This window comes from Protopterus annectens, chromosome 8.part0 (assembly GCF_019279795.1).
Source record: "Protopterus annectens isolate FY-2018-M chromosome 8.part0, PAN1.0, whole genome shotgun sequence".
NCBI classification, from domain to species: Eukaryota; Metazoa; Chordata; order Ceratodontiformes; family Protopteridae; genus Protopterus; species Protopterus annectens.
The window spans coordinates 900149562-900177138 of record NC_056741.1 but is presented as its reverse complement, the minus strand read 5'-3'; the positions used below and the strand labels follow the sequence as shown (position 1 = coordinate 900177138).

General features: G+C 42.5%; 1 protein-coding gene across 1 annotated transcript in view; it reads right to left on the bottom strand.

Moving 5' to 3' along the window:
- Positions 1-27577, bottom strand: part of KMT2B (lysine methyltransferase 2B) — a gene marked incomplete in the record, with an annotated part of 4527268 nt that overhangs the window by 3796758 nt on the left and 702933 nt on the right. The window contains 1 exon segment of the mRNA XM_044079325.1: positions 24680-24833. Within this exon segment, the coding sequence (XP_043935260.1) occupies positions 24680-24833 (154 nt within the window).

Here is a 27577-nt window from a genome sequence, read left to right as displayed (position 1 = left end):
TTCCAGACAATAGGGTCTCTATTTTTCTTTAAGACACCAGAAGGAAAACCTTATAGAGTTGGAGATGCCAGACTTTCTAGCTGTAGGTTTTCTTGCTTCCAGGAGCCCCAAATCCTCTGATAACTTGAGTGTCTGAAAGGAATTAAAATTCAATCACCCAGAGTCAAGTTGCCAGTGTGCGAGCTGGAATGAATCAGGGAGCCCTTTTTGTGGGCAAGTCCACTTTGAAGGGTAACTTTTAGTGATGGCCCCTGACTAGGTGGAAAAGGGAGAACCAATGCTGCCTGAGCCAGAAGGGAGTTACTACAAAGATTTTTTTTTGTCCTTTTGAATCTTAAGAAGAACCTTTAGGATTAGTGGAAGGCATACAGGAACTTCCCTCCCAAGTAGATCGGCTTATCGCCCATTCTCATGGTTTGGAGACAAGGGATCTTGGAGCAGAACAGCCTGAGTGGTCTATTCTGGGAGAAGGCAAACAGATCCATTTAAGGAATACCCCCATCTGTGGACTATGGCCAGGAATATGCCTCTTTTCAACATTTATGAGTGTCTTCATAGACCTGCTTAATGAGACTGAGAACTGTTTACTGACAGAATCCAAACAACCTACAAGAACAAATCTGCTTTAATTCCTTAGTCTCATATCAGCAGAGCTAGCCTGCACACAGCTACTAAGATGGTCAGCCAGCTTTTTGATATATTCAATGACCATGGTGCTGTGAAGTCTGACAGGGGCTGTATTTCAGATGGGAAATACCTGAAGTGTTTGAATACAAGTCATTTGTTTCACAATGATATGCTCCCTCTTCTCTATGGGGCGGCTGGGCTTCAACTTTTGTAGAACCGATCTACATACCTCAAAGCCAGATCTAATGCATCTGTATGGAGGTTCTGACAGGGTGTGGATGAACGGGTAGCCCTGGATTGAGAAGAATGATAAACCCACTGTACCTCCTCCTTTAGAAAGGCAAGGGAGGGATTAAAAAGTCCAGTGAATGACAGTGCTGATGCCAAAGGGACAACATGTACCAGCGAATCTTTGTGTGTAGTCTGGCAAATGGTACCATGGTTACTGTGGCAGTTATATGGCTCAGAGTCCTTAGGATCTGTCTTGCTGAGATCAAAGCCAAGGAAAAGTAAGGACTGGGGGGGCTACTTAGTCTGCAACCTAAGATTGCCAGATCCTGGGATGGTACCAATGAAGACTTTTTGAGGTGGACAGTGAAGTCTACTCTTTCCAGATAAGACATTGAGAAGCAGAGTACAACTGCATTGTGTCCTGGGAGGAGTCTTAAATAAGATAATAGTCCAAGGTAGGGAAATATTTGTATTCCCTGGTTCTGCAAAAGGAAATGGCTGGTGAGTCATTTTGTGAATACCTTGGGAGCAGTAGCTAGACCAAAGGTAAAACAAAAATGAATGTGCAAAAAGATTGAGGAATTTCCTGCAGTTAAGGTGAACAGGAATGTGTAGGTATATGCATCTTTCAAGTCTACGGAAACTAGAAAAGCTTGTGATAGGATAAAATAAAGCAGAGTTTGCAAGGGCAGTATCGTGAAAGATGGCACTTTTGGAGAGGTATAGAAACAAGACAAGGGCAGTATAGGCCTTCAAGTACCCCTCCTTCCTGGGAATCAGGAAGTCTCTTCAATGAAAACCCTTTCTTAGGCCTAGGAGTGGTACAAGTTCTAGAAGCCCTTGGGAGAAAAAGTGAAGGATGAGATAAGCCTGACTGGACGGCGGTATTCCTTTCAGAGGGGAGTTCCCTAGAAGGCATTTTGTAGCCATGACGGAAGACTGACAAAACCCATTTGTCTGTAGTGATGAATTCCCAAGCTGGTAGGGACAAAGTGAGTCTTTTTAGACCAGGGTTGCCCCCCACCATCAAGTAGTGAGAGAGGAAGGCAGAAGACAGTCGGACATAGGCTGTTTATCTGAAAAAGCACATTCCCAGGTTGAGAATTCTATAGATTTCCTTCTTTTCTTTGGGCTGATTTCTGCCCTTCTGCAGGGGCGTTTTCCAACAGACAAAGGAGGTGGGCTTAGGATGATTCCTTTGACTAATCTGAGAAAAATCTGTTTGAAACCCTGCATTATTTTTCTAATGATCTGCAGAGTTTTGAAAAAGTTTGGTTACAACAGGGCCAAACAAGATGTCCCTATGAAAAGGAATCCAGTAGCTTTGTCTTGACCATCTTTAGGAAAGGACTGAAGGTGAAGCCAAACATCTGTAGACAGAGCCCATGACTACAGCCCTGAAAAAATCCTCTGTAGCTGTATTTAAATATCTGGCTACTTGTGTAGCCTCATTAAGCATGGACACGACCCGAGCCTTTTGCCTGAAATCTTCTAAGCTAGCTATAACTTAACTCCCCTAGAATAGGCAAAAGGCACTGTCATCTACGTTTGATAATTTAGGGCCCTAAAGACAGACAGCAGAGGTGTAGACTCTTTCACCCTACTGGTCCATGGTCCTACTATCTTTGCCTGATAGCAACACAACAGCTACAGGTTCAAACTTAGCTAATTGGTAGAAAGTACAGTTTTGTACCCACCATAAATGTAGATGTCCGAATTGGATAGCATCTGCAGTCATAACAACTGGGTTGTCCTGTCGTCAGGCAGCCCTTCAGTCGGCCGGATTCCAAAGTCCGGGTCCGGCTTCGGCTGATGTCGCACTTCACCCGACGTCATCTCTGTTGGTCTTCGGGTATATAAGCATCAGCCGACGCCATTTTCTTCAGTGTTTCTTGCCCCAGATGCCAGAAGCCCTCTAGAAGGCTAAAAATTTTGGATAGATGCCAATGTTTCCAAAAGATAGAGGTAAACACAAAAATAAGCATGTATGTACATAAATACAAACAAATACACCATGAAAGAAGTCCCCCCACTAGCTAGCTATTAGAAGGGTAAACACCCTAGGAGTACCACAGAGGGGAAGGAGGAGGGTAATCCTGACTGCAGATGCTATCCAATTCGGACATCTACATTTATGGTAGGTACAAAACTGTACTATGTCCTTCATGGATGCATCTGCAGTCATAACAACTGGGTAGAATACCATAGCCAACTAGGGGAGGAGGATAAAGGTATATTATGGTGTGTTTAGGATCCCTTGCAGAACAGCAGTGGCAAACCCTGCTCGGGATCTGGAATAGAGAGGTAAATTGTAATGCTTGGCAAATGTATGCACGGAGGTCCAAGTAGCCGCCTCAATAATGTCTTTGGTAGCCACTCCTCGTAAGAAGGCTGTGGTAGTGGCTGTTGCCCTTGTAGAATGAGGTCTTATGTTCTGTGGAATTTGCTTTCCATGGAAGGAGTAACAGAATCGTATGCAATTTCCTATCCATTTGGAGATTGCTTGGAAATAGCTTTACCTTCCCTTCCTGTTGCATAGGCTACGAAAAGTTGGTCAGTCTTTCTGCTATTTTTTGTTCTGTCCAAGTAGTATCGTAGCTGTCTATGTACATCCAAGGTATGCAGTATTCTTTCCCCTCTGTTTTGTGGGTTGGGAAAGAAGGTAGGTAGGTGGATTGCCTGGTTTAAGGACACTCTGGATACCACCTTAGGCATAAATGTAGGGTTAGTCCTCATGGACACTCTATCTTGGTGGAAGATTAGAAAGGGTTGCACTGCCATTAAGGCCTGTAGTTCTGAAACCCTCCTTGCTGAAGTAATTGCCAGTAGGAAAGCAGTTTTCCATGACAGGTGTTGCAGGTCTGCTGTTGCTGCTGGTTCAAAAGGTGATAGAGTCAATTTTTCTAGCACAAAGTTCAAGTCCCAGGCTGGTAATGGTGGTTTCCTTGGAGGTTTTACATTCTTGATTCCTCTGAGGAACTGCCTGAGCAAAGGGTGTGAAAAAACAGGTGGATCAAAGCTGTATTCTGCTGAAATAGCAGATGCATGAATCTTGATGGAGGAATAGGACAGGCCTGAATGAAGTAGTTCGGCCAGATACTCCAGAATGTTGGGCATATCTATGTTTGATACATCTTTACCTCTTTCTGAGCTCCAAATGACAAACCTTTTCAGCATAGTTTCTTCTTGTTGAAGGCCTGCGTGCTTCAAGAATAATGTCTTTAACTCTTTGTGAAAGCTGTGGATTAGCAGCTGCTATGTGATGTTCCATGCAGTCAGTTGCAACGTTTTTAGGTTTGGATGCATGGTGCTGTAGTTGTTCTGAGTTAGCATCAAAGGCATCAGGGGTATTGGCCACATATTGTTCCGAGACATGTTCCTCAGCAGTGGGTACCAATGCTGTCTTGGCCAGTTTGGAGCTATCAGGATTATCCTTGGACGTTCCTCCTTGATTTTTAGTAATACTTTGTGTATCAAGGGAAGAGGTGGGAATGCATATGCTGTTAGTCCTTTCCAGCTGAAGGAGAGCGAGTCCACTTTCCATGCTAGTGGGTGGAATGTCCTTGTGCAGAATTTTTTGAGCTGGTGATTGAGAGGTGATGCGAATAGATCTATCTGAGGCATTCCCCATTTCTTCGAGATGGTCTTGAAGATGTCCGGGTGCAGCTGCCATTCATGGGCATCCGATGTAGTCCTGCTTAACATATCTGCTAGAGAGTTTTCTTTTCCTGGTACAAATATTGCCTGTAACTGGATGTTGTAGCTGAGTGCCAGGGTCCACAGTTCCAAAGTCATTCTGCATAGGGGGTAGGAATGAGTGCCTCCCTGCTTGTTGATGTACCACATGACTGTGGTGTTGTCTGTCCTTATCATCAACTGGCCTTCCTTGAGAAATGGTCTGAACTTTTGGATTGCCAGTTTTACTGCCAGCATTTCTTTTAGGTTGATGTGCAGGTGAAGTTGGTCCTGTGTCCACAATCCTTGCACGCATTTGTCCAGCATATGTGCCCCCCATCCTAGGTCTGAAGCATCTGTTGTGATGGTCTGACTTGCTTGACCCTTGCGAAAGGGCAGGCCTGGGTTTGACTGGCATGCGTGAGCCCACCATAGGAACTCCTGTTTTAAGAATGGTATTAGTGGGATTTCCGTTTCTAGGCTGTGTCTGTGTTGGGACCATAAATTCTTTAGGTACCACTGAAGCTTTCTCATATGTAGTCTGGCAAATGGAACCAAGATTATGCATGATGCCATGAAACCCAAGGCCTGCAGTACCTTTCTTGCTGTTAACTTGTTCAGATTTGTTAGTGCCAAGAAGTAAAGAGGGAGTTCTTTTTGTTTTTCTGTGGTTAGGAATGCCATTTGTCTTACTGTGTCCAATTCCGCTCCCAGGAAAGTCCTTGTCTGGGATGGTATCAGCCTTGACTTTTGTAAATTGACTGTGTATCCCAGTGCTTGAAGCAAGTAAATGACCCTTTGTAAATCTGTTGTCAGCTTGCTTTTGTTGTCCCCTTGTATCAGACAGTCGTCCAGGTATGGATAAATTTGAATTCCCTGTAGTCTGCAATGGGCGATTACTGATGCCAGGCATTTTGTGAATACTCTGGGCGCAGTAGATAAGCCAAAGGGCAATGCTGAGAATTGACAGTGCTCTGATCCTGCAAGAAATCTGAGGTATCTTCTGCAGATAGGTCGAATGGGGACGTGCAGGTATGCCTCCTTGAGATCTAGAGTTACCAGCCAACACTCCTTGCCCAGCATGGGAAGAAGTTGCTGTAGGGTCAGCATTTTGAATTTTGGGACAATGATGTAAGTATTTAGGGTGGACAGGTCTAGAATTGGTCTCCAACTTTTTTCCTTTCTTGGAACTAGGAATAGTCTGGAGTAGAACCCCTTTCCTTGCTCTGCTGTTGGCACTTTTTCCACAGCTCTCATGTTTGCTAATTCCATTATCTGCTGTAGAGCCTCTGTTTTTTGATTTGGAGGTAGGTTTGGCATTCCTCCTTTGACTGGTAAAGTGTGGAAATGGAACCGGTAACCTTGATCTATGGTTCATAAAATCCACTTGTCCTTTGTTATGTGGTGCCAGTTTTTTGAAAATAAGGTTAGCTTTCCGCCTAGAGGAGCTGCTATTTGTTCCCTGGTTGGCGGATTTAGGTTTAAGTCACTGTGGCTGTGTTGATGTAGAGGCAGGTGTTGATTCTGTGCCTCTGTTGTTACCTTGCCACTGTCGTCCTCTGTAGGCACCTCCTCTGGATTGGTTTCTGCCTCTGGAACGTCTATTCCTGCCCCTTTGAGGTCTTGTGGAGTCAGGAAAGGACCAATTTTTGGCAAGCCAGTTCCTGCTAAACCTTGGGGGTTGAACCTGCAAGAATTCTTTAACTGTCTGGACTGATTTTGCCTTTTCTTCCATTTTCTTCATAACCTGCTGGGCAGGTGTACCAAACAAACTTGATTTATCCATAGGAGCCATCAAGCAATTTAGATTTAACATGATCCGGTAAAGCTTGCTCCTTTAGCCATGCATGCCTTCTAATTACTGTGCCAGTCATGGCTGATCTAAATGAAGCCTCCAGTGCATCATAGCCACATTTTAAAGAATGGTTACTAACCTGCTGTATGTTATTTACCATTTCTAATACATAATTCTTATCAAGAGATTCATCAGTGGTTAGCTTTTTAGTTAACTGATCAAGCATAAACTCTTGGTATTGTATCATGTGAAACTGACAGTTAAAAGCTGTAGCTGAAAGAGTGGCTGAAGTGTAAACCTTTTTACCCCATCTGTCTAATGACCTTGCTTCCCTTTCAGAAGGAACAGGGTTTTTAGCTATGGTCGCGGCTACTGCCTTGGGACCCTGGGATATAGTTTCGGGGTCTGCAAGAGGGGCCTTGTAGAGGTGGTGATGAGTATCTGGCACCCTGTAAAATCTGTCTGGTTTGGCAGGGGCTGGGGGTAAAGAATCTGGAGCGGAGCAGGCATCATTGAAAGCATCATCCACCACAGAGAGAACAGGAGGGATAGCTAAGGGCCTGTGCTGTGGTAGGTGCAAAAAAGTCCTAAGTCTTTTCCTGGAGTCTTGAAAATCCTGTTGCTGCCATTGGAACTGTTCTTGCATGGCATGCAAGGTTTCCCCAAAGGAGAATTCTTCTGGAGGGGAAGCAGCTGGAATGGATTCTTCAGTATCAGAATCTTCAAAATTGGAGAAAGGAGCCTCTGGCTGGTCAGTTATGTCTGATTCATCAGCAGAATCATCAGAGGACACTGGCTCAGGGGGCTCTGTCCTAGGTCTCTTTTCTGGGGGCTGAGAGGCCCTGTCTGGGTGAGATTGAGATCCTCTAATTAATGAAATTAAATCTTCTGCCAAGGTAAGCATTTGAGAACTGGCAGAGGGCCTGGTGGAGGGGGGTTTAACAGGCACTGTTTTAGTAGTCTTGGCTGCTTTAGCCCTGGCGAAGGCCTTAATGGACATGGCTGCTGGAGGCCTAGCAGCACCACGTGCTGGGGTAGAGACATCCAAGGGAATGGTGTCTGATAAATCAGTGGTAAGCTTACCGTAGTGGGTAAAATTTCTGAGGCCGATTCAAGAGTGTTAGCAGGGACCTCAGTTGTAGTGATAGTTTCAGGAGTAGTTTGATCAGTTTTCTCGGTTTCGGCCGAAACCGAGACACTCGCGGTTTGCTTAACCATGGTTTCGGCCGAAACCGCGGACCGCGAGTGTCGGTCTTTTCTTTGCGTTTTTGGCAGAATGCGAAGTCGGAGGGTCCGACGGCATAATGTACGCAAAGTCAGAACCGAAAAACTGTTCTGCAAACTCTGACCGACGTCTAAGCGTTCGTCGGTTGAAAGAAGCACAGGACGAACAGGCTGCTACGTCGTGGGCTGGGCCTAAACAGGGCAGGCAGTAAGAGTGGAAATCTTTATGAGGTATTTGTTTCCCACAGGTTAAACAATTATTAACTTTTTCTGACATCGGCTGAGGCAAGAAAGAGTCCCCAACGGGTACTTAGCTTTAGAAGTCTTGAGTAGTATTCGGTAGAAGTAATCTCTGGATCCGACCGACCGGCACTTGCGAACAGCTTCTGCTTGGCCACGCGGCAAGAAAGACTGAAGAAAATGGCGTCGGCTGATGCTTATATACCCGAAGACCAACAGAGATGACGTCGGGTGAAGTGCGACATCAGCCGAAGCCGGACCCGGACTTTGGAATCCGGCCGACTGAAGGGCTGCCTGACGACAGGACAACCCAGTTGTTATGACTGCAGATGCATCCATGAAGGACATCAGACTAAAGTACACTACAGATTTTTTTGTTGAGAAACTTCATGTCTTTGGGGACCTTGTAAAATTTATCAGATTTCTTCGGAGCTGGAGGGAGCAAAAGCATTCAGAAAGGCTTCTAAGAATGGAGGAAAAGATGCATTTATGAGGCTCTGTCTCAAATAAATCACAGTACTTTCTCCATGCACCAGTGAATTGTCTGGATTCTCATTCAAAATGTTGCATCATATTAGTGATAGAATAAATTTTTCCTTTGGGAGGACTACGTGGAAATCAAAGGACAAAGACTTCTCATTATCTGAAGAAAGCTGTCCAAGAGAATGAATCTGAGAGGAATGTGTTAAGGAATTGTCATCTGAACTGCATTTCTCTTAAGTAAATGAGGATTTATGTTGCTTCTTAAAAAGAAGTGGAGCTTATGAAGGATTGGTAAAGAAGGAAGAGGGCTCCCAAGACAAAATGGTCTTGTATAGGCCTTGAGAGAATTCAAGCCATTCCTTTTCCTGGAGCACCAGAGTGGCAGAAATGTTTTTGTTTCTCTTTCTTAGGCAGGACATCCATCCTAGCAGAGAGAAATGGTTTGGAACCCTCACATACCTTAGGTGCACAGAACCTCTTCCCTAAACAAGGATGCCTTCTGGTGCCACAGATTATTCCCTTAGCTTACCGCTATGGCACATGACGGGAACCCCAAGTCTCAGACATGCAGGTAAGCAGACACCAAACTGGCCGCTGGCGGGGTCACAGTAGTGGGCATCTCAGGAATCAGATGTACCACATGTACCACAGATTCCTGCTGCATCTCAATAGGAACATAAGAATCAGAGCGGGCAGCTGAAAATTCAGGCCTGATTTCTTTTTCATCTTACATGGCTGCAAGTGGAATGTCTGAAGCCAAAGGTTCAGTCATTGTTTTGCGCAAGATGCTTCAGATGTTAGGCAAGTATTTAAGAAGTAAAGTCTGGTCTGAAGAATTTCTGGGATGGAATTGACAGATTTTTACTACTTTAATCATGCTCGGCCTATAAACAAAATGGACACTTATAAGGGAGCTGCCTACCACAGTCATACTTCCTCATCTTAGCTGGCATGAACTAATCTTGCGTATAAAAAGCAAGAATAAAGAAGTTTCCCAAGTGGTACTAATCTGAATAAGTCTATGCAACAGCAGGAGCAATGACAACACAGTGTTCTGACCTTCAGGGAGCTCAGATGCGGCATAAAGACTGGTGGCAAGACAGTATGAGGATCTTACTCTCATGCATCCGCTTGTGCACCTCTACGCCCGCACTAGTAACGACTAACAAATACAACTTGTAAACGGTATTGAGGAAGAGGAATACTATAACTTCAGAACAGAGTAACTTTAAAATACCTTTATTCAAACAAATATCATAAAATCATAAATGCTTAACGTTTTCACCGCATTTTCGTTTCTCAGTCAGACTTCATAAGATGCTGAAATCACTACAACCAACTAATTTATATACAATTAGTCAAGCCACCAATAAGAAAACAGTATCAATAAATACTTTGCATATAATGCTGGTTAGAATTAAATATTTTAATTTAATGTGCTGCATAGTGTTTGATGAAATATTAAAAGGTCATTCTAAATATAGAATACAAATTTATAAAATTTGTTCACCATAAATTTTTTAAAAACTTAAGAATGATTTAGAAATGCAATAAAAACCTTATATTGCTACCCAGACCTAACCTGTTGTAACTAAATTCCATCTAGTGGACAAATATGCTCAGTAATTATGGTATGTGGAAGTATTCATTTTACATGTCAAAAGACAATCAGTAAGTGTAAACCCTTTTCTATTTTCTTTTACATCATAACTTAGTAGCTCTCATTTTAAGGACTGGGGCTATTGAAATATTTTCATTGAGGCCAGGGGAAACATTGCCTTCTAAAGTGATTTGCCACCATAATTCTTTATACTCTATTCTTGCTTCCAATGGCCCTCCTCTTATATCGTTTTGTATTTCCTCTAAAACAAAAAACAAATGTAGCCACGCTACATTCCTTTGCATATTTGAAAAGGACATTGTTCTCATTTCTATTTTGTATGTCATAATAATGTTCGTAGATCCTTTTGTTAAGCTTCTGCTCAGTCTTACCTACATAAAATGATTCACACCTATCACATAAGGCAATATATACTATTCCTGTTGTATTCAAATAATGTTTCTTTCCCTTTATAAATGTATTTCTACTGTTAATATACATTGCTTCTTTATCAAAGATGTAAGAACATTGAGAATAATTTCCACACTTGTATGTTCCTACTCTTCTACCTTGTGTTCTAACCCTTCTCACTCTGTTCAAAAATATCTTAAATTCTGGGATTTCTTACAAATAGTTTAATAGTTCCTTGCAGATCACTTCTATATCCAAGTCCTACAAATTTATCCCATTAATATTCAATTACCCTTTTAATGTTGGATGTACTGCCATTATATTCTGTTATAAAAGAATTTTATGTACTATTTTCTTGTACAGTTCCCTCCTGCGCAGCTGACTTCAATGTTACACTTTTGTCTAAAATAGGCTTAAAAAGTACAGTTGTGTACACTTACCATAAATGTAGATGTCAGAGTGTATGCACTGTTGCAGTCATCACATTCGGGTTATCCCTGCCAGGGTAGCCCTCGGCCGGCCTGAATACCAGACACTTAGTACTTCTGCGTCTGTCGCTTGAGAGCTGACGTCAGGTCATCAGTAGTATAAAGTAAGGCAGGAAATGCCATTACATCAGTTTTTCTTGCCCTAACCTGTCAGGAGCCCCCAAGTAGGAGACCAGGTTCTGGTGGTAGAACCCCACCAGTGGAACATAAATACCAACACGTCCCTTGCAAGGAAAGGAGAACAATTAGAATGGTAATAAAAGGAGAAAGACTGGGGGATGCAGGGAGGGAAACCAGGACTGCAACAGTGAACACACTTGAACATCTACATTTATGGTAAGTGCACACAACTGTACTATGTTCTTCGTATTTCACTGTTGGAGTCATCACATTTACGTTGATTCCCACAGCTAAGGATAAGGGAGGATGCTGTCAAGGAAACCAGTGGCTGGCTAGGATGCCCTGTAAGACTGCAGAGGCAAACCCTACCCTGGATTTGAAGACAGACAGGTGGTAATCCTTGGCAAAAGTGTGAACAGATGTCCAGGTGGCAGCCTCCAGGATGTCCCTGGCGGGGACTCCTCTGAAAAAAGCTGCTGAGGTGGAGGCTGCTCTGGAGTGTGTTCTGACCCCTTTGGGGGGAGGCTTTCCAAGCTGTTTGTAGCAGAAATGGATCCAGTGTGCTATCCATTAGGAAATGGTTTGTTTGGAGATGGCTTTGCCTTCTGCCCCTGTAGCAAAGCTAACCAGCAACTGATCAGACTTTCTGAAGGATTTAGTCCCATGTCTAAATAGAATCAGAGCTGTCTTTGCACATCTTCAGAGTGAAGAATTCTTTCCCCCTTGTTCTGGGGATTAGGTAAAAAAGGTGGGCAAATGAATGGATTGCTTGAAAGCCATACTGGACACTACCTTGGGCATGAAGCATGGGTAGCTCCGAGGGATGCTCTTGTCTGCATGGAAGATGATTAAGGGTTCCACAGCTGAGTGCTTGCAGCTCAGACTCTTCTTGCTGAAGTGATGGCCAGAAGAAATGCTCTCTTCCAGGAGAGAAATTTTAGCTCTGTAGAAGCAGCTGGTTTGAAAGGGGGAAGAGGGTGAGCTTTTCCAATACAAAGTTAAGGTCCCATGCTGGTGTTGGTGCCCTTCTGGGTGGCTTCAAGTTGCTAGACCCTCTTAGGAACTGTTTGATCAAGGGGTGTGAGATAAGGGGCTACTCTCAGTGGGAAAATGAGGAGAAATAGCAGAGGCATGAATTTTATAGAGGAGAAAGAGGCCACCATGTAGTAGGTCAGCTAAGTAATCCAAGATGAGAGGGAGGGACGGCTGTGCTGTATTGGCTCCCTTTGCCTGGATACAGGTGCAGAACCTTTTCCATTTATCAGCATAAGACTTTCTAGTGCTAGGATGTCTGGCCTCACGGATAACATCCAGAACCTGCTTACTGAGGTTGGCAGATTGGTTCGGGGTTAGGGAAGTAGCCAAGGTGCCAAACTGTCTACAATTGGGGAGGCATGAATTCCCATTCCCAGTGGGTCAGGTGGTTTGGAATCTGAGGAAGATGCCATAGAGGTAGCAAGGAAAGGCTGCGCAGCAAGGGGTACCAGTGCTGCAGGGGCCAGTCTGGAGCTATAAGAATGGTCCTTGTTTTTTCCTCCCTTATTTTAAGCAGTACCTTGGGGATGAGGTAGGGCAGGAAAGGCAAAGACCGACAGACTGACCCAGGGGAAGAACAGGGCATCCACTTTCCAAGCCATGCAGTGATGCTCCCTGGTGCAGAATTTGCTGAGCTGATGGTCGGTGTGACAGGCAGAAAAGTCTACCTTCGGGGTTCCCAATTTCTGAGTTATTAGGGTGAAGATACTTCTGTTGAGTTGCCACTCGTGTGGGTCCAGATGATTTCTGCTTAACTAGTCTGACAGAGTTGAGAGAGCTTCAAAGGAATTGTGCTAACTAGTGTAGTTGCATGGCCGAGGCTGTGTGCCAAAGAGTTATGGCCAGCCTGCATAGAGGATAGGAGTGAGTCCCTCCCCTGCTTGCTGATGTACCACATCACAGTGGTGTTGTCTGTTTTGATCTGGAGAGAGAAGGGGCTTGAAAACTATCGAGGATTTGCTGTGGGCTCCATTGGCCCTGTATGCACCTGCCATCTAGGTGTGCACCCCAAGCGTAGTCCGATGCGTCTGTGGTGGGGGTCTGGGTGGCAGGGGGTGGGGAGAACGGCATTCCCTTGTTGTGGGAGCATGCTGCTTCCCACCAAAGAAAATCTTTTCTGAGGCAAGGAATTATAGGTAGAAGAGTTTCCAGGTCTTGAGAGTGTTGACACCAAAGGCTCTTTAGGTACCAGTGAGGTTTTCCTCATATGCAGTCTGGCATATGGAATGAGTAGTATGCAAGATGCCGTGAACCCCAGAGCTTGCAGGATCTTCCTTGCATATAGCTGGGGTCTGGTGGGCTAGTTGAGAGAAGTAGGCTGTCAAAAAATGTGTTTCTCTGGAGTAAGGTATGTCATCTGGGATGCTTTATCCAGACTTGCTCCCGGGAATATTATCCTTTGGGTGGGCACCTGCTTGGATTTCTTTTCGGTAATCATATACCCTAGGGAGATTAGGAGGGTCTTTACAAAGGCCAGGTGCTTCAGCAGCTTTTCCTGGCTGTCTGCCTGAATAAGGTAGTTGTCTAGGTATGGGTAAACCTGAAGATTTCTTTGTCTGCAAAAGGTAATGGCCGGAGCCAGACATTTTGTGAAAACTCTAGGAGCAGTAGATAAAGCCAAAGGGAAGTGTAGAGAACTGAAAGTGTTGAGATCCTGTCCCAGAGACTTTCCATACTCTGGAACAGGCAACCCATCTATGTCAAGCAAAGTTCTTCATTAGCACTCAAAAAAAATCTTGAGTGGATGGGAAATAGGAAATACACCCAGAGGATCACTGTCTCTCTGCTCGACAGTGGCACAGGAAAATAACTTTCTTGGGTGGCATAAGCCAGGGGACCTTGTTGGCTAGGCTTACGTAGGCCCTTGGGCCGATAGCCTAGTACCTACCTATGAAGCAAAGATATTTCCTGCATGATTCCCTGATAGGAATGTGGAGGTAAGCCTTTTTTAGATCCAGGGTGGCTAGCCACGCGTCCTTGGATAGCATGAGTAGCAGCTGGTGGAGGGTGAGCATTTTGAATTTTTGGGTCACCAGAAAGGTGCTTAGAATGGATAGATAGAGGATGAGGTACCAGGTGCCCTCTTTTCTGGACACCAGAAAAAGTCTGGAATAGAAACCTTGGCCTATCTGTTCTGCAGGAACATGCTCTACTGCCCTCACACAGCAGGAAAAGGATTTGCCTTTGAGCCTCTGCCCACTGATTTGGTGGTAGATCTGAGAACCCTTCTGGGGTTTGAAGGGTGTGGGAGGATAATCTGTACACCTTAGACACAATGTTCAGAACCCGGTGGTCCTTGGTAATGATGGCCCAGGTGCTTGAGTGAAAGGAGAGTTTTCCTTCTAGGAGTAAGTGATGGTGGGCAGAGGGAGGGGGTGGAGGAGGTGAGTCATTGTGAGTTCTTACCATAAGGAGGTGGCTTATCACTCCCTGGTTTTGAAGTGGAGGTAGTCCACTGCTTAGATATCTGCATTCCCTGGGGCTGCTGTCTATGGGGTCTGCTTCAAAGGGACTTAGTCTGGGCCAGTTTACTGGGAGCAGGAAAGGAACAGTGTTAGGAGGGACAATGCCTGTTGAACCTAGGGAGCTGGACCTGCAAGAAATCAACTGTTTGCATAGATTTAGCTTTTTCTTCCATCTTTAAGACCTCTTCTGCCTTAGTGCCAAATAAGTTATCTTTGTGCAAGGGGGCATCCAACAATTTAGATTCGACATGGTCTGGCAGGGCTGTTCCTTAAGTCACGCATGCCTTTTAATGACAGATCCAGTGAGTGCTGCACTGCAGGAAGCTTCTAGGACATCAAAACCACAGTGCAAAAAGTGTGTTTAGTTACTTGACTTGCAGAATGCATTACCTCTTGTAAATCTTTAAATTCTGCCCAAGCAGGAAATAGGTTCATAGGTTCATAGATTAGTACTAAGCTAACTGCCCTTGTAAGCCATTTTAAGCCTAGCCAATCATCTCTTGTGAGACTCAAACCCTGCATCTTGTGTTTGTAAGGCAAACACCTTAACCATTAGGCCACCCTCCCAACCCAAATAAGGGACCCAAAAGGAAGACATTTTCTGTTTAAGGAGTTCCAATGTATGTTGCTGAAATTTCAGCATATGGAACTAACAATTTAGTGCCCTGATAGGAGTAGCTGAGGTGTATACTTTTTTACCCCATCCAATGCTCGTGAATCCCTGGATTCTTAGCAGAGGTAGCTTTAACCCCTTTTGGGCCTTGAGAAAGTACCTCAGGGTCAGCTGTAGGATTTTTAAAAAGATTTGTGAGAGGCAGGGACTGTACAGTACCTGTCTGGTTTTCTGGGAGCAGGAGGAAGAGCGTCAGGAGTAGAGCTGGATTCGAGGAAAACATCCTCCACAACATCCAGGACTGGAGGGGATGACCAAGGTTCTATTCTGTGGAAGATCTAGGAATGCCCTGAGTCTCTTTTTAGACTGAGGGTAGTCTTGACTCTCCCATTGGAAATACTCCCTTAAAGTATGCAGGGTTACCCCAAAGGAGAAATCCTCTGGGGGAAAGGCTGAAGGAATGGAATCCTCTGCATCAGAATCCTCATAAGTGGAGAGGGGTTGCATGTCTTCATATTCAGAATGCATCAGATTGAGAGGGGGCCGATGGTTTCTTGGGTGTGGTTCACACCCTGGGCCTAAGAAACTCAGTAGTTTTAGAAAGAACAGTAGTCGCAAAAGACTACATCAGTTTGTGTCTAGATTCGGTAGTGCAAAGGACTTTCTCTGAAGCCGGTGCCTGCTCATCAGCTCCGGACCAATCCAAGATAGAGAACTGCAGGAACCTTAGTCGAAGAAGAGTTTTGCTGCATACCGGACTCTGAAAGGGTCTCGGTAGCGAGCTGCGAATCAACAGAAGTGGGCATCAGGGGCTGCAAAAGCACCAGAGTACTTGAGAACTGACAACAAGCTTAACTGAAGCATTGGCAGGTTTGGACCTGCGCAGTCTTCTCTCCCCTTTAGCCTTAAGTTTTTTTGGAAGATTTGCTGTCGAATGGCTTACCGAAGCCATATCAGAATTGGAGGACTAAGTGAAAATAGCTGGCCACAATAAAGGCCCGATGATGGACAGTTCTGGCATTGAACAAAGCACAGAAGTGACGAGGGACATCGTGGTCTGGGCCTAAACAAGTGACACAGTAAGAATGCAAGTCTCAGTGTGGTATTTGTTTTCCACAGGCGAGACAATTAACTTTGACATCAGTTAGTGCAAGAAAAAAGGATCCCCAATGGGGTACTTAGCTTTAGAAGACTTCAACTTCAATTTGGTAGACGAAAACTTAGGTAGCGGCAGACCAGTACTTGTGCGAACTGCTTCTGCTTTGGGCTTCATAGCAAGAAAGACTGATCTAATGGCGCCGGCTGCCTTACTTTATACTACTGATGACCTGACGTCAGTCCTCAACTGATAGCAACTGACGCAGAAATATTAAGTCTCTGGTATTCGGGCTGACCAAGGGCTACCCTGGCAGGGATAACCTGAATGTCATGACTGCAACAGTTAAACACGAAGAACATCTGGTCTCTCCCCCCTCTGGTCACTTCTGTTGATTTCTTATATAAGATTATATTTCTTATATGAGATTATAAGAGTGCCCCCTCTCTTTAAACAGTATTTCTAAAAAAATTACACTCAGTTTCAAAATCACTATCATTAGAGGTCATTCTACTAGCTCTAACATAGTACCCCTTTACTATGCTCATTTTCTGGTAGAGAGGGTGGGCACTGGTGCAATGTAAAGAAGCGTTAGAAAATGGGTCATTCCTGTGGATTTTAGATTTAAAACCTCCTGTACTCTTAATGGCAGATACATCTGCATAATTTAAAATGTCATAAGTACATTTATATTTAAACATCAAAAATTCTGTTTAAGTTTTAACTTTAGTATGCTAGCCAGATGTCAGTTTACCTCAGGAAAGATCAGGCATCAGTATTGGAATGCAATAGTGATCCAAGGAAGGACATCCAAGGTTACTTGATCTTTTGCTTCTTGTAGAATAGCCCAAACGCTGGACTATTTGAAACTGCAGTTTGCATCCTTGTCTGATGATATTCAACACACACTTGCCTTGGGTAATGCTCTCCTCTTTCCTCACCAATGAAAAAGTTTTTTTTCCTATCCTCAAAAGAAGTAGAAAAAGAAAAAAAGAAAGGCTCAGTTTGTTGAATGATAGGTGCAAACTGCTTGAGTCACAACTGGACCCTCTGGAGAGCAAAGCTTTGAGGTCCCCACCCAGGGTTCTCCTTTTGCTTGCAGATCTTTTGTACACCTGAACTTCTTTCTATTGTTGGGCTTGCCTTGACCTGCATGGAGTAGACAAGTCAGGACTTGGATGGGTAAACTCTGCTGTGTTTAGGTGCCTTGAGTTAAAAAAATACTTTGACTGCACTGCATGATCTAAACTTTTATTGCCGGTATTTACAGGCATTTTCAGCAGTGCGTCCAAGGAGGAATTCCTTATCCAAGTTGGTATTTGAGTTCCATCTTCACATGATTTGGGTGCGATTAAGTCCCAAGCCAGGCACATCTCAGAAATGACCCTCCTGCTACTGCCCTACGTGATGCATTTACTGCATCATAGCCACGCTTTTCTAAATGTTTTGCAACCTGTGATAATAGGTAACGATTCTACAATCTTCTGTTTCCAATCCTTATTAGTCTCCTCTCTGCCTTCGACCTCATATCTTATCCCAACAGTGTTTCTGGAAATGAAATATATGAGTCTGGCAAGGCTCGGATGGCTACAGTAGCAGGAGTACTGCTCCCCAAACCCAAGTGGTGGAGTATCCTCTTTTCTCCCTTTCATTGGGAATGTGAGTTCCCTGGATGACACCAAAATGGATCCTTTGTCGTAACCCAGGGACAATACAGCTGGATCAGCCAACAGATTCCTGTAAAGGAACGTAGAAGAAATCCTTGATATGGTAGAACCATTCAAAATCTTCCAGGTCACATTTACAGATAAGATAAAAATAAGATCAATGTACTTCCAACACAGATTTAGAAAAAAAAAGTCTGTGGAGTATATACACTCTCAACAGTGGACATGAAAAGTGATGGCATATGAAGGGGCAAAACTCACCCTTCATTGCCACCCCCTCTATCTCAAAAAAAAAAAAAAAAAAAAAAAAAAAAATCTCTATTAAAGGTGAAATTATGTGACGAAGCAAATTCTAACAACTTCACCAAAAAAGAAGTGCGAGGCCCTTCACCAAACATCTTTTCTACCACTTCCAAACCCCACCTTCCCCTAATATTGGTATAAAGATTTGATGTCCACCGTAGCCCAACAGAATTCTTTGTACCACTCCATGCCTTTATCTGACAAAATTCATTAGTATTTTTAGTGTGTGAAGAAACCTTACCCAACCACATTTTCTAAACAAGAGGCACAACCAGACACAACAGGTCTACCAGGGGGCGCTCAAATTCTTAAGAATCTTAGGTACGGCGTAAAAGGTGGCATCTCTGGGATTTTGAATGAACGCATTTTCTAACATCTGGTAGCACCAGCCAGATTTCCTGGGAGGAGGGGGAAGATGGCCCAGATCCAGAGATATTAGAGAACTCATCCTCCACAAGATCTACGACTGCAAGAACAGCTAAAGCTTTTGGCTCCAGCAGACCCATGAAGGCACTCTCTTAGCTTCACCTGATTTAGACTCCACCTGGAGTCCCACCTTCACCTTATGAAGGGTTTCCAAAAACGAAAGATATTTAATGGCGACTAAGAATATAATGACCTCAGCATAAAGGATCATAAGTGAAAGGTGAAAAGATGTGGCCTGAATGCCAGCTCATCTGCCTATCTGCAGTATCGCAGTCCTTTACAAGAGTAGTTTCTACCCCTTCCTTACCAGAGGGACCCTCAACACCTTAGAACTTTCCAGAGCTGGAAGCAAGGACTTCAAGAAGCTCAAAGTCCAGAGACAGTTGGAACAAATCCTGAGAAGAAGCCTGTGACAAAGGCTGAGCTGAGGATCTTAGCCTCAGCAAGCAAGTACACACCAGTTTAGGCCTCAGTTTTTCTTTGTAAACTACCTTAAGGGGGCCTGGTTCAGAAATGGGCAACCAAGACCTCCACAGTCTCAACTTAGTGGATGCTGTCTCTTCCCAAGTACAGAGTGTGACAGCAGCCATAACCCTCAAACAGGCCTTAGAGCCACCCAGTGCTTCTATGGCTTTGGTTCAGAAGGACACGCTTGAAACAGAGTGGCAGCCTGCAGAGCTGTCAACAAAGACATTAGACAAATCAGATTACACAGCTAAGGGATGCAAAAAAGCACCTCGAGTTCAATGTTTACTGATATAGAATAACAGTCAGCATCAGTGAGATTGTCATCAGTTCCTTGTTGCTTCTCCTGATGTTAACTTGCATTTTTGTGGGAAATTCCTGAAGGCCTTTGGTGACCAGCATAGCAGTACAGGAACCTGTGTGCATCCTCCTGTAAACATCACACAGTGTCTTTCCCTGTTGTCCAATTGTCCTCAGGGTGAGCTTAGCTCAATACAGACATGGATGTTGCACTCCTGGCCTAAGCAGATCAGACAATGTGGAAATCCTTGCATGGTACCTGCTTAACATAGATTAAGCCAATGCTTTTAACAATATCACTAGTCACTAAAAAATTGTAAAAATGCAAAAGGCAAACAGAACCAAAAACAAAGCACTTGATTAAACCCTCTGATGCCTGTACAATGTCTTCAAAGCAGTTCATACCAAATTAAACAATAAACTTGGCATTAAAATACTACTAAGCCAATAAAAATTATACAAACGAATAATTACCTTAGATCAAATACTTCCAATTACATTCCACATTCATTCCCCCAGGATAAAATGCATAATATTTAAAATATAAGTCGAATTCCTTATACAAAAGCATCTTTCAAAGCAGTAGTACCACGAAGTGTAGCTTTAACAAATTCTGAATTATTGCCATGACACACAAACGCACTGTCAAAAGGCTATTTTACCCTGTTTATGACATCTCTTACATGTTCCTGCAAACTGGTTCCAAGCCTTTACATTTCTTTTAGATGCACCTGGTCACAAGGACAATGGTGGGCATAAATTATATCCTCCATAATGCATTTTCCATTGGACTCAATTTATTAATCCTTTCAAATTTTAAGTTTAACTATAGATTTACTAATACATGGTCCACTGGGTATGTAACCCTTACTGGCACTTGTACCAAGATCAAAACCTTTGTTTGGATTATGGAAAAGCATGTCACTAATACAAAACTCCTTTCAAAGGAAATCTCTGGACTGCTGTACACTTTACTACTAAATATATATTGCGTTAAAATTTATAATTCTTAATTTGTCAGAAATGAATCAAATAGTAACAAAATATCACTTATGAGAATTTACTTATGTTGTAATTACATTCTGATCTCCTTAGTCATACAAAACAACTTTAAAATAGGAGTCCACTACACGCGTTTCATTATAACCTTTACTTATAAACATTTTAAGTGCCTTTAAGCTTCCTCTAAAATGTATGCATGGTCACTACACAACCAACAGCCTTAAAACTTCACCACGACGAGGTAAAGATAACAAATGGGTTGGAAGGCAACTCTTACATTGTAAATATTGACCACTGGTTGTCACCTACTAGCTCTAAATGTATTACTTCAGAACACACAGTAATTTATCTAGGTTACTATCTTTAAAATGAAAGCTAAAATCTATTATTTTGTATATACCATTAAGATTTTCAACGTTTTACGACCAGTACATATAAATATCAAATGCATCAAATGTTATAACATGCTTGCAAATAAATTCTTAACCATATATTTAATTCTGCTTATTAGCATAATTTAAACGTAAATCTACTTCCATTTAAGTCAAACTACTGAAAAAAATGTTGCAGGGAGGCTAGAAGAGAAAAGCTTTAACAGTTTAACACAGATTAAGCATCAAAAGTTAACATACACTGACTTGCTTACTATGCATTTCATAAAACAGTAAGTATGTAATAACTACATTGCAACATAAAGGAAAGAAATTCAAACTACTGTGTTTCAGAAGTACACAAACTATACAGAAAAACAGGGGAAACATTAACAGTATCCAACAAGTCCTGTAGTATAAACAAGCAATGAGAGAAGGAAAAATCCAGTTACCATTAGCAGGAAAAAGTAGATCAAAACGCAGTACAGAGTTTTATGACTATGGAAATAAGATAACAGCATTAGCATTTAAGTAGTGTTTCTAAATACCACAGAGGTGTAAATGAGAGACAAAGAAGAAAGGAAGGGTGGGTAGATTCAGAAAAATGACAATACTGGTGTATTAGGTAAATATATATCAACTTGGCTGGGGGCTGGAGAGGAGGTGTTATAATAAAGCACTAACAGGTAACTTGGAGTTTACATGACAGGGATGAGCAATGACAGGTGCAGTTAGAAAAAAAAAAAAAAAGACTTCAACTGAGTTTTGTCAACCCTGAGTGCAACGAAAAACTAGAATCTGATTACCCTTATTAGAAGGTTTAAAAACAATTATTGTTGCTTGATTTTTTTAAACCAGCTCAATCATAAGTTAATATCCATGAACAGTTAGAGCAGCTGGAAAGAACAAATGAGAAGGCAAAAAGCAAAATTTCTACCTAACAGTTTTTCTGCTACTCAATCTTTGCCACAATCTAACTTTTCTTTCAACTAACACAAATTGCAATTCAACATCTTCAACCATGCTTTACTTGTATACTAAGGCAACATAAATTATGTACAGTCTGAAGAGAAAATCCTGTGAATCCTAGAAACTGATGTCCATCTCAATGTTTCAGGATACCAAAAAAATGCCTTTACTGAATACAGTCTGGTTACTCACATCCTGGACAGTATGATATTAAATGAAACAGAAAGGGCCTTGAATACACTCCCTTGCCCTTCAGGTAAGCACAAAATGATTTAAGAACTGCTATCACATCAGGTTAACACCAAATGCACAAACTGTGGACAGTGAAACTTCCCAACACCAAAAGGTCTAACTGAAAAAGTCTGACATCATGCTAACCAGTGGATGAAATTCTGACCCCCCCCCCACTTGCACGAGTTCAGCATTAAAGGGACAGTCACAGAGATTTTTTGTTTTGATTCTGGTCTTTGTTTACATTTTCAGTCTGGCTTTCTGAACATGTCCCAGCTTTGGCTGCAGGGGACAGTGGAGGTTCAATGGTCTTGGTCAAATTCCATCTCAAATTGATGTTGTATTCACAACAGCTCTAAATCATTCTTTAGTTTCACCTGTGCTTTTTATCCTCAGAGAAAAGAAACTCTTGAGGAATATGACGTCACTTGCTGCTACCTTGCAGGAAAGCCTATGAGCGATGTAAAGTAAACGTTGGCAAACAGAGTTCTCTGCTCATTTCATTTTTTATTTTGTGCAGAGTTCTGAATGCTACCTAAATGCTATGATATGCATGACTGCCACCTAACACAATGATGCAAGCTTCTAACAGTAATAGAAGCAGCAGCCTTTTTTTTTTAATGTTTTGCTTTTTGATAACTGAATACTAGCCAAGTATAATGGTTTTCTGACTTGCTGTAAAAAAAAAAAAAAAAAAGTGTGTGTGAGATGCAAGCAAAAAAAGAATTTTAAACAATGAAGTCCAAAACTTATTGACAGAGTGGGGGCTGTACAACTTGTGATAGTGACATACTAATTCTGAAATTGCCTTACTATGGAATAAGGGGGAATACGTCAATTGACTAAGATTTAGTATTAATTCACTAAACTCTACTCTTGACTATACTGCTCACAGTTACACTACGCAGAATAAAAGAAATCAAGGGCTACACAACTAAGATAAGCTTTTTGACAAGTTCATAAAAAGTAAATACAAGAATACTGCCTATCCACCCCCACCCAAATAAACACACAAATTTAACAACCTTATTGTTTCCCAGAGATCAGAGAATGAAAGCTTTGACAGAAACCAATTATTGTGTTCACCAGAGGGAATGAAAACAGGGCTGCATAAAGTAAACAAACCAGAAGGGGGGGTCGATGATGATGTGTGGTAAGTGGGTGTTGACAACTGGGACATACCAGGATAAGTTTATTCTGGTCAGAATTTTAGACTCTGGGATTGTCCCTTTAAGCCGTATAAATACCCAGGTGTTCAATATATCAGGGTGGCCACGAGGATGAACATTTCTTCAATTACACTGCTCAAACCACTGAACAGCTTACATGTAGTATCCACTTCAGGCAACATGCTGTGCAATGGAACACAGGAAGGGCAACCCTCCAGCAGAAGTCTTTAAAGGATCATACGAGATAGTCCTATACATTATCAGCAACAAAGTACTGTAACAAAGACCATTAGAACAGCTTAAGGATTCCAAGTGACAGCATAGTCCAGAAGCTACATATTTTCTGTATTTGATCAATTGAATGTTAAATGCAACAAACATACACCTGCAAGCTACTGTCTTACAATATGTCAAGTGTAATGTGGAAGGGGATTCTGGCTACATTTGTACGTCAATGTGATTGTTACAACAGCTGTCGTACATACTGATAAAAAGAGTAGGCCACAAACGCAGTCACCGAAAGCAGATTAGACTACACCAGTTTAAGTGCCCTTTACTTTTTCATTTCTACAAACACTTGTGGTGAAGGTGGCAGTGATCAACAGTGATGCTCTTTAGCACTTCTGTTCAGTTTTCAGTCCCAACCACAGCGTACTGCCTGGATGGACTCTATATTCTTCCACAGATGTTACCTTAAGGTACTTTCCTCCAGCAAAACGCATGGTACTTGCTTAACATGTTAATTTAACAAGATGTCCAAAGTTTGCAATGTGAACTACAATCCCAGGTTCACCCTGGGACTACACTGTCCAACAAAATGCAATTAATAAATTCCTTCCACCGCCACAGTAGCATACACTAGCCTTCCAACAAACCACCTTAAAAGGTTAATTGAATTTCCTTCTATCACTGCCAACCTTTAACCAAAATATTCCCCTTTATCACCTTCGCTTTTTCAGATCTGTCCCAATCATTTTTAAACAAATCAGCCCCAATCTTGTGACAACTTAGTGACACTGATGTAATACTTTGTGCACACATGCTAAGAAAATGCAATAAAAGCCTTACTTCTCTGATTAAATTTGACATGTTTAAACAATTAAAAAAAGTTTTTCTGTCACTAAAGGATTGTCTTCCTGGTCACTGCCAGCAAATCTATAGACAACATATACAAGTTTTTCATTGCCTTTCACTAAAACCTTACCAATATGAAATAAAAAAAAAGCAGGCCTTACTTGTCTGAAATACCTTAACCTCATTATACTAGATTATCGCCATAACAGACATACTAACAGTAATTCACCATATGTGAGCTGACAGCACCATAATAAACACTTCTTGACTAGCTTTGTGATTTAGAACACAAAAGGCTCCAAAGCTACAGCCACAAATTCTTAGTATATCCTTGAGTGCTCCATTAAACGATCTTATCATACAATACCACAGTTCACAGATCAACGTCAACTGCTTCTCATTCAGAATACCAAACAGTAAAATACTAATTCAGCCCAAACCAATTTTACAATAAAATTTACACAAAACGATGGTTATATGCATTTCAGCATTAATCAAGAAAAAAGTATAGTTTGACTTTCGAATAGACTAACCAAATTTTTTTTCTTTCAATGCACCTGACCAATATTCTTCTGATATATGTACGCATACATACTCACCATCCCTTGGGACCCTGGCTTTGACTTTCTCCCTCTCATACAGAGGTAAGGCACTTAGTCTTGGTACCTCTTCAACTGTAGCTCGTGGCTTCCCTAATGCAACAGAAGCCCGACGGCACACATGCTTGATCCTCGGTCCACGACGTTTAGATTCCTAGTGTAAATCAAAGAAGCAATGTGATTTCTCAATGTGAAAAGGATTCTACAATACATTTCTAAAAAGTTTCCAGTAAATACAAATTGAGACGCTATGAAGCCACTACAAAACAACCAGTTCTGTACATAAATTTATTCAGCAAACAAAAACAGCAAACTACTACTATACACCAAGACATCAAAACATGATGCCAAGAAAGGGGCCCCTTCTAAAGACTTAATGGCAGACTGCGTTTATGATCAATATTCAGGAAAAGAAAAAAAGATGCGTCTTACTATAACGTTCCATCTGTGTTGTTCTTACATTCATCACCTATGGGTTCGGTTCAGAGCCCTAGGAACAGAGTTGGCCTATTATAAAGCTCGCGCCAGCCAAAAAACTCTCCAACTAAGCTTTTACTCACAACGCCCTTCTCCCTGTTACCTCAGATAGAGTTTGCCCATGTCATACAAGTAAAGTAGAGGCCATTTCTGTGCAAATACTCTAAGACACCGCTAGAACCCAAAGAAACTGCCAGAAGCCTTTGGCAGGGAAAGGAGGGAGGGAATTGATGAATCAAAGATGAACAACACAGATGAAATGTTACGGTAAGACAAATTTGTCTGATGATGTTAATCTTTCCATTCATCATCGATGGGACATAATCCCCAGCTACCTTATCCTTGGGTGGCCCTTATGGAAGAACGTTCCTGAGAACCATTGAGCCGAAGGCAACTGTCCATCTGGAGACCACGTCCAAATTGCAATGACTGATAAAAGTGTGGGGGTTTACCCCAAGTGGCTGTTGTGCAACTGTCTCCCATAGAAGCCCTGGAATGGAAGGCTACAGAAGTTGCCACAGATCTAGTGTAATGGGCTTCAATATTCTGAGGCATAGGTTCTTTTGCAAATGAATAAATGAAACATATGCAGTCCCTTAACCATTTCGATAAAGTGACCTTGGAAACAGTTTCCCAATCTAAGCACAGAGAAGGAAATCAACACTTGGTCAGTCTTACGAATCGTTTTGGTTCTGTCCAAATAGAATCGCAACTGCCTGTGTATATCCAAGGAATGTAGGCAGTATTCACCTTTATTAGAAAAGTTAAGGAAAAATACTGGAAGATCAACAGACGGATTGATGGAAAACTCAAACAAATTTGGGAAGAAAGGATGAGCTCCTCCGGAGTGATACTCTGTCCTTATGAAAAATTAGGTAGGGTCTTTTGGTGCACAATGCAAGCAATTGTGAAACTTGTCTGGCTGATGTGGTAACTACCAAGAAGAGATTTCCAGGACAAGAATTTGATGTCACAATTCGCTGTGGGTTCGAATGGGGGTTCGGTCAAAGACTGGAGGTGTAGTGTGAGGTTCCATGGCAATATAGGCTGTCTGATTGGGGGTCTAATGTGAGATGCTCCTTTGAGAAAGGTTTCACACAAACGCAGTGATATGAGCGGAGTACCATTCAATCCATTATGATAATTAGAAATTCCTACTAGATGTACTCGTATGGTACAGGCTGCGGCTCCATCTTCAAAAAACTTAGAAAAGTATTGTTAAGACCGCTATGACTGCAGCCAAATACGAATCTAGCATCCTTTCCTTTGACCAAATAGAGAACCACTTCCATTTGTCCCAGTATAGCCTTCTGGTGGATGGTTTATGAGAAGCCAGAATGATATCACGAACAGGAGACGGGAGGTCATCCTGTCTGGCAACTAGCAGAAGTGGAGACATCAAGCTGTCAGCTTGAGACTGGACAGATTTGGCAGAAGTGGAGACACCAAGCTGTCAGCTTGAGACTGGACAGATTTGGATGAGTCAACCCTTGGGGGGTGAGAGATCAGATCTGGAATAGGGTCCAGAATCCACAGTGGGTACAACAGATGAGGCCGAAAGAAGGGGAACCAGACTTGTCGAGGCCAAAATGGGGATATGAGGATCACCTCGCAATTCATCTGAATGGCTTTAAGTACAGTTGCGTACACTTACCATAAATGTAGATGTTGGTGTATTCATTGTTGCTGTCATCACACTTGGGTTGTCTGCCCATAGGTAACCCTCAGTCGGCCCGAACACCAGAGTCTTGGGATTTCTGCATCGGATGCTGTTGCCTCTTCCATGACGTCAGGTCGTCAGGGGTATAAAACATGCAGCTGACGTCATTACATCAGTTTTTCTTGCCCCAGATGTCAGGAGCCCCCAAAACAGGGAGCAATTGCATGGTGTGGAACACCTCCAGTAAAAAGTAAATACCATTCCCATAAGATTTGGCCAAAAAGGAGGATAGGTAGAAAGTACAGAAAAGTCAGGGGGCTGGAGGGAGGGTAACCAGGACTGCAACAATGAACACACTAACATCTACATTTATGGTAAGTGTACGACGAGTTGTATACAAGGTTGGACACTAAGAAGGGAGAAAAGGACCTGTACCGATTGGCTAGACAGAGGGACTGAGCTAGTAAAGATGTGCAGCAGGTAAGGGTGATAAAGGATAATGAGGGAAACGTACTCAAGTGAGGAGAGTGTGTTGAGCAGATGGAGAGAGTACTTTGAGAGGCTGATGAATGAAGAGAATGAGAGGGAGAGAAGGTTGGATGATGTGCATAGTGAATCATTAAGTGCAATGGATTAGCAAGGAGGAAGTAAGGACAGCTATGAAGAGGATGAAGAACGGTAAGGCTGTTGGTCCAGATGACATACCTGTTGGAAGCATGGAGGTGTTTAGGTGAAATGGCAGTGGAGTTTTTAACTAGATT